General features: G+C 34.6%; 1 protein-coding gene across 6 annotated transcripts in view; it reads right to left on the bottom strand.

The window, feature by feature from the left end:
- Positions 1 to 1722: 1722 nt before the first annotated feature.
- arfgef1 (ADP-ribosylation factor guanine nucleotide-exchange factor 1 (brefeldin A-inhibited)) overlaps positions 1723 to 15577 on the bottom strand; it is a 67923-nt gene continuing 54068 nt past the window's right edge. For 4 of the 6 annotated variants that reach the window (XM_051881953.1, XM_051881956.1, XM_051881957.1 and 1 more), the window contains 13 exons: positions 14624 to 14796; positions 13661 to 13821; positions 13052 to 13182; positions 12139 to 12272; positions 11819 to 11950; positions 11495 to 11633; positions 10193 to 10262; positions 9932 to 10052; positions 9493 to 9632; positions 8584 to 8752; positions 8200 to 8338; positions 5114 to 5231; positions 1723 to 3081 (listed from right to left, as the gene is read on the bottom strand). In XM_051881953.1, the coding sequence (XP_051737913.1) occupies positions 2902 to 3081; positions 5114 to 5231; positions 8200 to 8338; positions 8584 to 8752; positions 9493 to 9632; positions 9932 to 10052; positions 10193 to 10262; positions 11495 to 11633; positions 11819 to 11950; positions 12139 to 12272; positions 13052 to 13182; positions 13661 to 13821; positions 14624 to 14796 (1807 nt within the window). In that variant the 3' untranslated portion in view covers positions 1723 to 2901. The remainder of the gene's footprint in view (positions 3082 to 5113; positions 5232 to 8199; positions 8339 to 8583; positions 8753 to 9492; positions 9633 to 9931; positions 10053 to 10192; positions 10263 to 11494; positions 11634 to 11818; positions 11951 to 12138; positions 12273 to 13051; positions 13183 to 13660; positions 13822 to 14623; positions 14797 to 15577) is intronic. The other 2 variants (XM_051881954.1, XM_051881955.1) reach the window with 2 other exon arrangements.

Here is a 15577-nt window from a genome sequence, read left to right as displayed (position 1 = left end):
AAATTTAAGTGAGTTAATCTAGTAACTTTTAGTGTCATAATCCTATTTATTAAGGTTAAATATATCAAAAACAACAAAAACAATAATGAGGCTTTTTTATAGGCCCATATTCTTTTCTTGTACTTTATTCATTTTTTTTGTTGTTGAGGGGCAAGTGAAAATTTCGGCAGGGCAAGCAAAAATTTGAACCACTGGCCCGATCGGGCCAGTAGAAAAAATCCTTAGCGTTGAGCCCTGTTAAAGTCATCATGAAACGGAAGTTGGAATTGTCTTTTCTTCTCTCATGACATATATCCAAGTGAAATGGTGCAAGTCATGTCAGAAAGATCGTATTTTTCAGTTGAACACACATGAATGCAACCACAGTAATACAAGTGGGAAGCTCTGGGTTTTCTTTAACCTCCGAGCTTTACGAGTTTGGGGAGTGGAATTATAAATTAAAACATAAAAAAGCAAAACACATCTGATGCTCATTCTTTCTTCATTTTCTAGTAGTGTTAAAAACCTTGTATTTTGGTGTAGTTAATTGAGATACATCGCCATCTTACTCCAACGAAAGTGACTTGAACATACCAAAATGTCTTCTCGAACAAGAAAAAATGTAGGGTGTCACCTGATTTTGCCTCTGGATCCTGCCCTCGCGCCAAAAACATAATTAGAGAAGGCGCTGCAAGAGGGGACGATATTTTTTAAAGATTACGAGGACACAATGAACTAAAAATTGCAAACACTAATATTCCATAAAAAATAAGAACTGTCCATTTTGATTTCATTGTTATTTTAAAAAATAATGTAGGCCTAGTGTATGTCATATGCTGGAGTCGTTCCAGCATTTTCTAACGGCTCACAAATGCTACGTTTGTGGAGAAAAGCAATTATAGGAAAAAAGGTCACGATTTAATTTGTGTTTGTGATAGTCTCCGCTTTCAAATTGGTAATTTTATTACAAAATTCAAACCGTAAATACCGTTCTTTAATGTGGCATCGCTGTAACCGCCTCAGTTCAAACTTCGAGCAAACGCGAACCTTTCTCTTCTTTATCACTAATTATAGCAAATGTAATATCTCTTATGTAATCGTTCAGTCAGGGTTTCAACAACTTTTGCAGAAAGACATCAATAAAGAGCTCGTGAACAACTCTTGACCTGCCGTTACTTCAGGAAAGTCATGTCCGTGGTCCGTAGTTCGCTTGGGGAAAACAAACAGCAGGACATCGCTCGTAAATAAATGTATTATTATACATTTTTAAAATATATTTTTACTTTTAAAAAAATTCTTTTTATTCGATCAATATACAATAAAAGCAGTAATATTACACTTTAAAATAACTATTTTCTATTTTAATATATTTTAAAATGTAATTTACTCATGTGACAGCAAATAATTTTCAGTAGCCATACTCCAGTCTTCAGTGTCACATGATCCTTCAGAAATCATTCTAAAATGCTGGTTTTTACTTACTGTGACCAAATTTTTTTGATTGATAGTGTATATTTAAACAAACCTGAGATCATTTCATGCAGTGCATAAAACTCAAAACGTGTTTGAGTCCAAATGATGGAGCAGATCACATAAATGCTTATATCAGATAATAAATGTTCATGAAAAAGATTTTAAATTGTATGAGAATCTCTGGCTTTTTATATAGGTAGTCCCTGGTGGGTCTGTAAAGTTTGCAGACCCCTGCTCTAAAATGATTCAAAATTCATCAGGGCAAATGTACCAAGTTCCAAATCTTTATTGACCTATGACCTGATTAGAATGCGTGTGGTGATGATGACCAGTGTCGTATAGAGTTGTACAGATCATTTTATTCCATATAGAAAACTTTACAGGGCTGTACCATTACAGTTTACCCTCACTAGTCAGGAATGCTTCAGATCCTTACTCCATCAACAAGTTTTAAAGCGCAGCTATCATTAATTTCTATACAATACATCCCACCACCAAATCTGAAGAGAAGATTTTAAATATATTAACTTTTTTTAAAAATTTGTACACGTAGAGTGAAGCCAAACTTCAAATAGGGATACAAACCAGTGATTCAGATGCAGCTCACATGTAAGTCACCCTCAATTTTCAAGTTCCAGTTTTTTTCCTTTTGAAGGATCTCAGTTGCCCTCTGTGTTTAATTAAAAAAGTGTCAGCATATATAAAATGGAGTAAATCGAACTAATCCGTTTATATCGTATTAGAAATCTCTAGCTGGACAGTTATGGAGGGAAAGATGGCATAGTTCAATAATTTATCACAAAAGTAAAAATCTCCAGTGCATTTTGATCAAGAAAACAAGTGCAGCAAATTTCCGAGAAACAAACAAACAAAACAAAATCTAGTGTTGTGAGATTATATTACAAAGCTGGAATTCTGTACAACTAGTTTCTTCGGAGTTATGCTAATGTTAGCCATTAGCGGTGCAAATGCAACAAAATAAAAAAAAATCTGAATCACTTGAGAAACATCACATCACATTGCTTGATATGCAACCCTTCTGTCATTCTTCAAACAGCTTTTAATATAATGCCAAGACACTGTTTTGAAATATATCTGGACCTTTTGAAGATCTCAAAGGTCAAGCAATTTGTATAGTAGTAGCGATATTCAGCATCTTCATGATGTTCTAGATAATTTGATCCTATTGTACAAGGCCTGGTCATTAGTCCGGTGGGTGGGAGACGGTTCCTGATCTGTGATTGGCTGTTTGTCCAAAGCAGATCCTGAAAGGGCAGGCGGGGGGTTGATTTTAGTACCATCATATCTGACGTAGTCCATCTTTTCTGTATCTCCTCGTTCCTCATTTGTTGCAGGAGATCAGAAGATCATGTCCTGCAGTGTTTCAGACAGCAGATGAAAAGAGGAGACGTCTGTGGCATTCAGGGACAGGCACTGCTGCTGCTGCTTCTAGGCGTTGTTGGGAGTTTGGACGCCCGGAGGCTGATCTTGTTCCAAACTTTGGGTGATCTGGAACACCAATCCGATGCGCAGGAAGAACTTGCGCAGGACGGCCCTCAGCTCCGGGATCAGGTCAAACTGCATGATCTCACAAAGCAGAGGGTAGTATCGGGACGCGTGGGCCTTGAACTGCAAAGAGAACACAAATATTTTAATTACATTACGTTTTCTTGACACACACCTTGGTGTAATTGTATTAGACCTGTGTTGATGATTAGCGCCAGGTGTTCTCTTATAACTGATTATATCAACACAAACATGTGGTATTGTCTCTGTGTGTGACACTGTAATACATTAGTACTCTAATTGAGCAAGATTAAAAATTAATTAGTTTGATTTAGCATTTAAACTATTTTCTGTTAAACAAATCCAGCTCCTGGATCCAAATCCAAATCCTGCTCCTGCTCCTACCATATTACATTCACTAAATAATTAAGTATATTTACACTACCATCAAAAGTATAAGGTTGGTAAGTTTTTGTAAGAACTATTTTATGCTTGCCAAAGCTGCATTTATTTCATCAAAAATACAGTAAAAACTGTAATAATATTTCACAATATTACTATTTAAAATAACTGTTTTCTATCTTAATATATTTTAAAAAGTAATTTATTCCTGTGATCAAAGCTGAATTCTCAGCATCATTACTCCAGTCTTCAGTGTCACATGATCCTTCAGAAATCATTCTAATTTGCTGATTTGCTGCTCAAGCTGCTTTCTTATTATTATCATTGTTGAAAACAGTTGTGCTGCTTAATATCTTTGCTGATAATGTTTTTTCCAGGATTTTTTTGATGAATAGAAAGTTCAAAAGAACAGCATTTATTAAATATATATATTTTTTGTAACATTATAAATGTCTTTACTGTCACGTTTGATCAATTTAATGTTGAATAAAAGTATTAATTTCTTTTAAAAAAATCTTACTGAATCTTAGAAACTTTTGAACGGTATTGTATGTAATATGTATTGTATATATAACAAAATATTTAAATTATTAATTATAAACAAAATTATTAAATTATTTACAATTATAAAGTATTTAGAAAAACAATTTGCTACACAATTACATTTAAACATTATATATATATATATATATATATATATATATATATATATATATATATATATATATATATATATATATATATATATACATACATACATATATATATATGAATATTTATTAAAAACTATGAATATTTATTTATTTTAAGGAGACAGGTATACGTTACATGTACTTACTATAGTAATAAGAGTGTAATTACAAAATAATTACAAAAAGCTAACCCTAAACCAAATCCTAACCTTAACGTGAACCCAATAGTAAAAACATGTAGTTAATTAATATTACTCACTACTTATTTGTGTAATTACACTGTAACAACTTTACTTTAAAATAAATTGTAACCAAAACTTTATATAATCAAATTTTTTCAATTAAATGCTATTAAGTACATTTACAAGTACATACTTGAATGCTGTATTGACCAATCAGAAACTAGGACTGGAATTGTTCATGTTAAAATACAAGAATTTTAAATTTTCAAGTTTAAATGTTAAATTTGTTTTAAAGTCCCGCTGTAGTCAATAATTTTATCCCTTAAAACTCATCTTTGATCACCAAAATGACATTTAAACATTTTTACCTTGAAAAAAAATTTCTTCATGCCTTAAAATAGCTTGAATGTAACTCTACACCCTTGCTTCATTTAGTATACACGGTTCTTTGAATATGCAAATTAGCCCGCCTCCACTCACTCGCACCAGCTCAGAGATCCACTCGTTGACGATCACATGTTGATGTGATTGGTTACAAGGTAGTTTGTGACGTCAGAAACACCATTTCAAACCATGTTTTTGAGACTGTCTTTGGTTCACTGCAGTTTTAAGGAAAAAATACTCATTGGTGTTGACTTATGAATTTGCACATGGTTTGTCTTAAAGCATATTAAAAACACCACATAGACATATAAACAACATTAAAAGCTTGATTTTCACCACAGGTGGACTTTAAAATATATACATTATCATTTTAAATACCATGGACTGCAGTTCCATCATGCACCACTAGAGGATCGTAAACCCCAGTTGGGAAATGCTTGACTAAAGGATTCTGTGCAAGCTCACAAGTCTATCTGCAGTGAATCAGACACTCACCCTGTCATCACTGATCTTGAGCACTTTGGTAAGGAAGAGCAGCAGTAGGTTGGTCCAGGCCTCACGGTGGCTCTCAGACGTCAGCGTCAGAAAGTAAGCCACAGCGTCACTGCACACACTGACAGACAGAAAGAGAGACTGCGTTTAAGCAATAAGCATTTAAGTTTTATAAAAAAGTATTCCACATGTACCAAAAACATCTTGAATATAGGCTTGATGACCTCTGCCATGACCTCTGATAGGCTCCTCTCCTTCATTGTATTATATAACCCCCATCTGCCCTGCAGCTTCCTACAATCATCATGACCTAATCTCACCTAAATCCCCTTTGGCCTGGTTCAGCGTGTCTTTACGTTCTCTTACAGGGCCACTGGGCTTGGTGAACACCGCAAATGAATAGTGTCTTCCTGCAGACAAGGAAGTCAGAGTCTGACCTGTCCTCTTTCTCATGACTGCACCCTATTAGCAGTGTAGTCTGAGAGTCATGCTAAATGGGAGCACACAGGTCTGACACTCTGGGATAGAGTCAAATTAGTGCTCAGTGAAGTGCGTTTCTTGTTTTAAAACTTAATTTGCTACCACTAATGTTTCTTACCCAACTAAGCTAACAAAACAATGCCCTAATGATGCATGAAACAGTCTTTCTCTGTTGGATTCAAGCCAGAGAACCAATCCTAATTCAATAAAGCAATCCCACACTCTCACTTCAGGAAATATAAGGCAGAACGACCTTTGTCCATCATAAAAATGAATAAATTAGAATGAAGAACCAACGTGGCTTTTATTGCACTGCCCTTCTGAACTCTAAGTGTTTTTAGATTCTAAACATTTGAGGACTCTACAATTAAAGTCTTATATATGCTGGGTTCATACAGGACAATCTCTGGATCATACCATCAAGACATCCAGTAGGAATTTTAGTTTATCCAGTAGGATCCTATTGGATATTATCTTTAAGAGAATCCTAGTTGTATTGGAATTAGTGTTGTCAAAAGTACCGACTTCAGAACCAAGCCGGTACTGAAATTTTAAAAATGTGATACCAGCATTTCCCTCTGGCATTTTGAGTGATGTTGAATGGATTCGTAAACACCTCTGATTGGCTATTGTGTTCAAGCATTCAACATATATGTTTCTGATTGGCCATTGTGTTCACACGCTCAACATATATGTCTGTGATTGGCTACAATGATCAACATGTCCATTTACAACATGTTTTTGAAGCATTGATCATTGTAGCCAATCACAGACATATCTGTTGAGTGCGTGAACACAATGGCCAATCAGAGGTATTTAAGAATCCGTTCAAATGCTAGAGGGAAATACTGATATCGTCACATTTTTAAAATTCGGTACCAAACTGACAACCTTAACTGGAACAGTGTCTTGTTCATTGTTGAATATCTTGTTTCACTCAGAATAATGGAAGTAAAAGCTTCATTTCAGTTGCAACCAATGAGGAATGAGAAGATTTAGGCCACGTACACACCCACATGAAAAAAAAAATACTATAGTAATTTATAGTAAATACTATAGTGTTTTTGAACATACTATAGTAAATTGTAGTATACTGTATATATTATAGTACTTAACACTTTGTTAATGAATGTTACAGTATAATGTAGTATTAACTATAGTGAACTGATAAACTGTAATAAATACTGTAGTATACTTTAGTTTTTACTACAGTAAACTGTAGTGTATTGTAGAATAATATACCATATAGTTGTAGAAAACTTAGTAGAGTACTGGGTAAAGTAATATATAGTTGTTATATTACCACAGCAACTACAGAATTACCACAAATTAATTCAAGTACTTTACTATAGTATGGTTCAAAAACACTATAGTATTTACTATAAATTACTATAGTATTTTGTCATGTGGCCACTGCAGTTAAATTTGGTTGTCAGTTTATCTTTTTGTGCTTATTCCTGTTTTGTACACACACAGTTCAGAAATTTATGACTTACTAAAACAAGAATCAGAGGTGTGTCTCTCTTCTGTAAAATTAAATAAAACCACTTCTCCTAAAGAGGAACACATGGTCTTCTTTTCAATAAATGATATATGCATTCTTTATACCAACTTGCATACAACCTTATTCTTTCAAGCAGACATATTCATTTGTATAAATTAAATATAATTATTCCTTATTAAAGCTATTAAAAGAGCAGTGAGTGATTTTCTCTATCTTTTGTTGTTTGATTAATATTAAGGGCACAGACGGCAGCAGGTTTATTAGGCTGCTGTCACTTTAAGACCGAATGCTGGGATCCAATATACTGATGGACTTCTAATATTCTCAAACCTGCTTATGTTTTTACGTGAATACTCTCCAAAATGGACATTTTGACGTATGTATTCGTCCATTCAGGCTCAAAAAGATGCTAAAAGAGAGCTCAATTCAGTACTCGCACGCTGACTGAGAGGTGGCACACTTCGGGTGTGTACGCACAGAAAACCATACAGAATAGAGCTCTTTCGTGTTGTCACGCTTTTTCAGATTTATCCATATGTCTGCTCTTCTCTTTCTCCCAGATGTTTACAATTTTTAACATTTTATGAGACATGCAACATGTGTATGCCAACTTATGTCCCGCCGGGTAGATCAGTACGTTACATTTCAAATGTACGCATCTACAGCGAAGGACATCATTCTGACTGGATCTTTTCCCTAACATTTTCATCTAGTTTTTATTTGTTGACAAAAATATCAATAGATTTCCGTCAATAGTTTTTGTCATTCAAAGTTGGTTTTTATTTAGTTATCGTCTCGTTTTCGTCTATGAAAAAATTTAGTTGACGAAAATGAACCCTGCCCCAAACTCATGAACACACATGACTCAAATTTTGATTTCATAGGGTCTTTAAGATTGTATCTGATATCTGTTATAGTGGCAGTCTATTATTAACATATCAAAAGCTGTCTCTAAGCTAAAATGGGGACAGGGGAAGATATGAACTGTACCGTGTACAAAAGACAGCAGAAGCTTTGAGCATGTAATTAGCCGAATAATGTTTACATGGCCACAGGGTCTGAGAGCACAGCGGTTCCAGTCACGAACATGACAGTGATGTCTTACTTGAGCAGTCTTTTCTGCACCTCCTCCCAGGCGTCCTGCCTGCTCTGGTCCGTGTACATGCGGAAGAGGATACGCAGGCCACACGCCAGGCTGCTGGTCTCCTGTTTCAGCAGATTGGGCTTCGACTTCCCTTTGAAACCTGAACACACACATGGAGACACAATGAGCTCTTTAAATGTGGGACAGGAGAAGAAATCAAGCCAGACGTGACAAGGACTTTCCATTAGGCCACACAGGTGGCTCTATCTGATAATGGTGGACTTGATACGACGTGGCCTGTAAGCTATGTGGCGGCTTTTGTAGATGTAGAGAAATAAAGACATAACAATGAATATATTTATTGCATCTCAAGTTTCTAACAACAAAGAAATCAGTAGTACTGACCAGCCTTCCACAGCGCGGTTCTCTGTTCGTTATTGGAGTTAAAGGCCTTGGCAAAGCGATGAGACTCCAGCAGACAGTCGAGCAGTTTAAAGAGCTGTTCTGAGGTCAGGTAGCGATACATTCCCTGGTCCTGAGTGTCCACATGTACATCAGCATCCAAAGCATCTCTCTGCAGCAAAACACACTTCATTTAGACTGGAGAACTGACTTTAAGTTTATAAACATCATATACAGACACAAAATCAAAGTCAATAAAAATTTGTGGTCTTTATTCTTTTATTATTAATAATATATTACTTTTAATATATTCTTATTATTAATATAGCCCAAACTGGATTTTTTAAAATTATTTCCACTTTTTTCTTACAGAACGAACAAATAATAATAAAATAAATAAATAAAATAACCAAATTTCATTTTGCTTTGTGACCTAAATACAGGTCACAAATTCCTTTATTCTTTTGACAGATAAAATATTAAAAAGATCAAATGTCGACAAAATGATATATATCATTTAAATATATATATGTTCCCCCCCCCCCCCCACAGTAAATAAAACTATTAAAAAACATTTTTGGTTATTGAAATTAATCCGGAAAAAAAATATAAATATTAGACTAAAAACTCTATAAAGGAAAATTATAAATTATAAAAGTACTAAAATGACTAAAACTAAGACTGAAAAAAAAAAAAAAAATTTTAAATGAAAGCTGCATAGAAATTTACAAAAAATAAAATACTATACTACACTAATAAATATTATAATAGTATAAGAATAATACTGAAGTGGGTGACGCAATCTTACTCAAGACATTTTCTGATCACATTCTCATTTCTCTTTCTAAACTCTCCTCTCACTCCTGACACATTTGTTCATGATCAGAGTTTGTAAAGATCCTAAGCTGGTACCTGTGCTGCTGCAAAGTTTTCAGCATCCTCCTTCTTACTGGTTGCAGGAAAGAACACAATGTTGTCTATGGTCTGAATGAGCTCCAGCTGGACCACACACTTTATGAGCAGAGCTGCAAACAGCCTCTGTTCCTGGGCTTCTGAGGAGGTCACATATGGAAGCACAAAATGAACAGCTGACCAGCTGATATGCTTCAATGTGTTTAAGTGTATTATGAAATCAGGCTAAAATCTGGGCTAAAAACAACACTGTTAAATTCAATTCATTCTCTGGATTACTTGATTCTGGTTATTTGTGGCATTCTGCAATCAAATACTGTTGTATAATGAGTGCTAAAATTTACAATTAACAATATCCAACAATTTCATTGTTGAGTTTCAAATCTTTCAAAAGAAATCAGGAACGATGATCTTAATGGTTGGCCGCCATGATACGTGCCTAAAGCAACACTGAACTGACTCTGTCTGCGGTTGTCAGCCAAAGCCTTCTCCATGCTGTTTACAGACTGCTGGTCATCTGACCGAGTCTGAATATCCACTGACTTCTGGGAAATGGAGTCCTGTAATCATACATAAGCACTTATTAATATTATATCATTAAAGGAACTCGTACAGCACATTGCTAGATGAGCATCTGGATACGATGACCCTCCATGAACACTTCCACATTTAGCACAGTCTGGAAATCTTATTTGCATACCAGCTGTTTATCAGAGTCCAGCTGAGTCACATGATCTCCCTCTGTACCAGCCGGTCTCCACGTCAGCAGCCTGAAAACAACAAATGGTTGGGTTAGAAGGGTCATGCTATACAGCTGGTGCTTTTTCCAGTTTAAGTACATTTTTGCAATTTTTACATTCTGTCAGACAAATATAGTGTTTTAAAGTGCTAGTAAATTGCATTGTGCCATCTCAAGCTAAATTAATACATTTTTAATTTATTTTGCTATATAATAATGCTTCAAAAAGGTAACAGGATTGCAACGTCAAGCTAAAATAATACATTCAAAAATATTTTAAAATAAAAATAATGCCTTCAAAAGGGAACAGGGTTTGATGGTAGCTGAAAGTTTTATGGTTTCATTTGACATTACATGCCATGCACATTAGTAAAATATGCTTATTAGAATTTATTGCAGATATTTCTAGAAACATTAAGTGTTTAAGAATCAGTTGTTTACTATACAAAATCACAGTAACAGGGGTGACTGTTTTACAGTTAATTTAGCTACAAGATGTTTATTAGAAAGGGAATTTAATGCAGATATTTCTACAAATATCAAGTGTTTAATAATCAGTTGTTTACTATACAAATTCACAGTAACAGGGGTGACATTTTTACAGTTAATTTAGCTATAAGATGTTTATTAGAAAGATAATTTAATGTAGATATTTCTACAAATATCAAGTGTTTAACAATCAGTTGTTTACTATACAAAATCACAGTAACAGGGGTGACTGTTTTAGTTAATTTAGCTACAAGATGTTTATAAGAAAGGGAATTTAATGTAGATATTTCTACAAATATCAAATGTTTAATAATCAGTTGTTTACTATACAATATCACAGTAACAGGGTTGACATTTTTACATTTAATTTAGCTACAAGATGTTTATTAGAAGGAGAATTTAATGTAGATATTTGTACAAATATTGAATATTTAAAAATCAGTTGATTACTGTACAAAATCATGGTAACAGGGTTGATATTTCAAGATAATGGTTACTGATAAACGTAAAACAATGTTAAAACTCGTCTTGAAAGAGTTCACATTCTTAAAACAAGGATGGCATTAGGAGAAAGCTTTTTTTATTATTAGTTATGGATTAGTTCATTACTTTAAAAAGGTAAAAATATGATGGTAACATGATGTGTATTTAATGAGAATCAAAAAACTGAAGAAAAAAGTTATTCTTTGTTAAAGTCATATTTACACATGTATACTAAGAACATAAATGGCATTCGTTTTGTAAAATTGCCATTAGAAATTCTGAAAGACTCACATGTGTGGGATGGTGGTTTTGAAGATGTCTAGCATACAGTTGCATGTCTTGTCCCAGGTCTCAGGGTTAAACTTCTCACCATTGAGGATGACCACGTTTTCAAGGCAATTAGTGCCTGATCTCGCTAATTGCTCATTATCTGTGAGGAGAGATGAGCAAGTGAAATCATGACCTGAAGTAATAATTTACACATAAATTTCAGTGAACTGTCTATACATGAATCTTCTAGTTTTCAGTATTTTACACAGTGTATTGTTTTCTCAACAGGGTCACTGTAAATGTACTGCAATTGTATCTTGTCTATCGCTGGTACTGTACACTGACCTTGCTGCACACACCAGTAGAGCTGAGAGAGGATATCATCTAACAGAACATCACTCAGAGATTCAAAGTACTGCGTGAAAACGTCACAGATAGCATAAAGTGCATGATTACAGGTGGTGGTCATCCACTCCGCTTTCTGTGGGAAGAACAAAACGGAACATTATCCACGGTTCTCCATCCTGACATGAATGCTGAAGTGGTAACATATGATTATATGAATGCCAGAGAGAGTCCCTGTTCAAGCAATATCTCTGCTGGTGACACTTCCTAAAAGGGAGATCTTATTTTCTTCTAGGACAGATTTCAGTGCTGATGTTGACTTGCCTCAGTCTGTTGCTCAGGAAGCTTCATGTTGTCAAAGATCCTGAACACAATGCGGAACAGATCCTGCCACCAGTGTTTCTCGTAGGTGTGACCGTACGTCTTCATCACCTCAAACATTACTGTCAGACCCCTGTCAACAAAACAAAAATATATTGTCGGGAGGGGGAAAAAAAAGATACTACTGTACTGTACATGTGATAACAATAACATTTAAAAACAGGCATTGAAATTACACATTACAAAATGTTTGTATATTCCCCCAAAAAGGGGGGATTGTAAGATTTTTTTAAAATGTTTCTGAAAGTCTCTTATGCTCGTCAAGATTGCATTTGTATTTGTATTTTATATCAACTGTAATTCTTATTATTATCTATATTAAAAAAAAAACATTGTGCTGCTTAAAATGGAAGCTTGTTTCACCACTGAATAAAAAAAAAAAAGGTAATTGCAGCATTTTATCTCACAAATCTGACTTTTTTCAAGATATAAACTTGCAATTGCGGGTTATAAAGTCAGAATTGCAATATATAAACTCACAACTGTGAGTTATAAAGTCAGAATTGCGAGATATTCACAATTCTGAAGTTAGAATTGCGAGATATAAACTCGTAATTGCGAGAAAAAAGTCAGAATTGCGAGAAAAAAAGTCAGAATTGTGAGATATAAACTTGCAACTGCAAGAAAAAGTCAGAATTGCGAGAAAAAAGTCATTCTGACTCGCAATTCTGACTTTATAACTCGCAATTGCGAGTTAAAAACTCTTTTTTTTATTCCGTGGAGAAAACAAATTTATATCTTAATATTTTTGTGGAAACTGATTTTCTTTTTTCAGGATTCTTTGATGAACAGAATGTTCAAAAGAATATTGATATAAAAATCTTTTGGCTGTATTGTGGGTCTGGCTCTGACCTGGTCCGGACGTCCAGCTTACACCTGTTGATGATGCATGACAGCTCAAAGAGGATGGGGAACCAGCCTCTCACCCAGACACGGTCCTCTGGTGCGACGTTCATATCATCACTGGTGCAATCTTTAAACGCCTGCCGGCACAAAACAAAAGCAGTTTACTCACAGAGCCACAATTGCTTTGCTATCGTATACTCAAGCACATCCCTGAACACACATGCTGCTCGACTACAAGCTGCATTTACAGATCAAAAGGTTTTTGCCCCAATCTGGCAAACCTCTGTGAGGTGGAGGTCTCCTTGTGGGCTGCCTTCACTAATCTTCACTTTAGAAACACCAAAGGACTAAAGCACTTAACAGGCACAAACACAGCTCATAACACAATCACCCTTCATGAACATGAAAAGCAGAAAACAGATTGTTTACATTTTCCATCTACTTACTAAAGGCCTTAGGTTTTGCTCATTAAGGCATCTGGTAATGAGAGTTTCCTCATTAAAAGTGCCTTGTGGTCTCCTTAAGTATAATCCATTTAGTGAATGTCTGTGAAAAGCCTGACCCGGGGTCAGATCATAATTCAGTGTTATGGAGCACACACTCGTTAGCACTGACCTGAGGTCGGTCGGAGACGTATTTAGCGCAGTGACGGATGAGACGGATGGCCTCCATGCTGGTGTCGGGGAAAGAAGCGTTGCAGGCGAACTCAGACAGACATTTGACAGCGTCCTGGAAGGAGTCAATGGTAGCTGGGAAATGCTTCTCAAATACATTCGCTGTGAGGTGAAAAGAGACGACAAATGTTCACAATGCAAATCTTTCTTCACAATCCACCAAAGCTCATTGTCATGGCTATGGCGTTACAACCATGATCACACTAACATATGACCGCTCACATTTGCATTTTAATGAATATTCAGTATATTTAGCAGCTTGACAGGGGTTTGTTGCTCATTTTACATGCATGACACATTATTTACATTTAGAAGACTTAAAGCTACAGAAGCAAAAACAGTTTGTGTAATTATAAGTGTGAAAATGATCAATAATAAATACCATAAATATAAAATCTAAATAACTTATATAGCATTATATAAATTATTCATATAAACCTAAATTACTTTCTGGTACAAAAAAAAATCTTGCCTAATATAGTGTACAGAAAAAAAAGGAAAGGAAAGAATTAAATTAAAAAATAAATTATTTAAAATAAAATATATACTTGAACTATATACTGCAGGTAATATAAAGTAGGATCTAAAAGTTGTAAGAAAGATCCATCATTGAAAATGTTTCTATTTAGCATTTTTTTAGTTTAATAAAAACATTTTCATAATAAATTATATCATAAATAATGTTGTGATTGATTAGTATAACCATATTATGTTTTTTTATGCCAATTTTTTGTGTTTAATCTTTTCAAGTGGCAAAACTTTCTGCTTATTTCCAGGTTTAATTAAAAAAATAAATTGTGGTCTCAGACTACTGAACCCCAGTGTATTAAAAAAAGCTCTTAATTATTCATTCCTATCTTGTATCCTAAATCAGAGAATCCTTGATCTCCATGGAGGCACTTACTGACGATGTGTCCAGTTGTCTGGAAGGCCAGCTCCACTATGCTCTCATCCTGATCGGAGGCAGCGAGATGAAACACAGAGAAAATGTTCTTCCACCCTGATCTAATATTCCCAGCCTGAGAGTTGACCATCTGGGCTATGCAGCGGACCACCATGTCTCTAATGGTAGGAGATCTGTAGATAGAGAAGCAGCATGTGAATAAAGCAGGAAAACACATGCACACGCTCGCTCTCTTCATCTCATTCTGCAGAGGCAAACATGTGTAGACAAGTTCATTTTTCTCCATCAGTCATGGAGTGTAAGCATGATGGCTTCTGACACTGTGTGTGTGTGTGTGTGTTCACTCACTAAGCCTAATGAGTACTGCAGGGTCCATATGAGGTAATATAGCTATCTCTTCTTCACTTCTTTCCAGTGATGGAGAAGCTACTTTGAAAGTGAAGATTGCCAGGCTGCTTATAATTTAAAGTAGTCTGGCAGTAGTTGAGCTACCTTTTCGAAAAAGTAGTTAGCTACACTACTTTGGTACGAACGAGGAATTAAATGAACGTGGAAGTATTACATTTGAAAATATATTTACACAAAGTATAACTAGTAAAATAAATGAAGTACTGTACATAATTGAACTTGAAAACAGCAGTATTTGGCTAAATATTTCTCACTACAAAATTTAGTTTTTTTTTTTTTTTTTTTAAATTCAAATACTGATTGATGACAAAGTGAATCTTAAAAGCAATCCATTGAAATTAATTGTTCATAACCAGTGTTGTTATTGATAACTAAAACTAAAATTGAACTAATATCAATTGAAATACAGCTGAAATGAAATAATATATAAAAATTAGACGAAAAACTTTAACTTAAATTAAACTTATTTTATTTCAGTTATTTCTAATTTTATTTAAGTTGAAGTAAACTGAAATAAAAAATAAAGCTACATAGAAAAATAAAACT

Source organism: Ctenopharyngodon idella, chromosome 23, assembly GCF_019924925.1.
Source record: "Ctenopharyngodon idella isolate HZGC_01 chromosome 23, HZGC01, whole genome shotgun sequence".
NCBI lineage: Eukaryota > Metazoa > Chordata > Actinopteri > Cypriniformes > Xenocyprididae > Ctenopharyngodon > Ctenopharyngodon idella.
The sequence above is the reverse complement of the archived record's forward strand: the minus strand, read 5'-3'. Positions and strand labels throughout refer to the sequence as shown.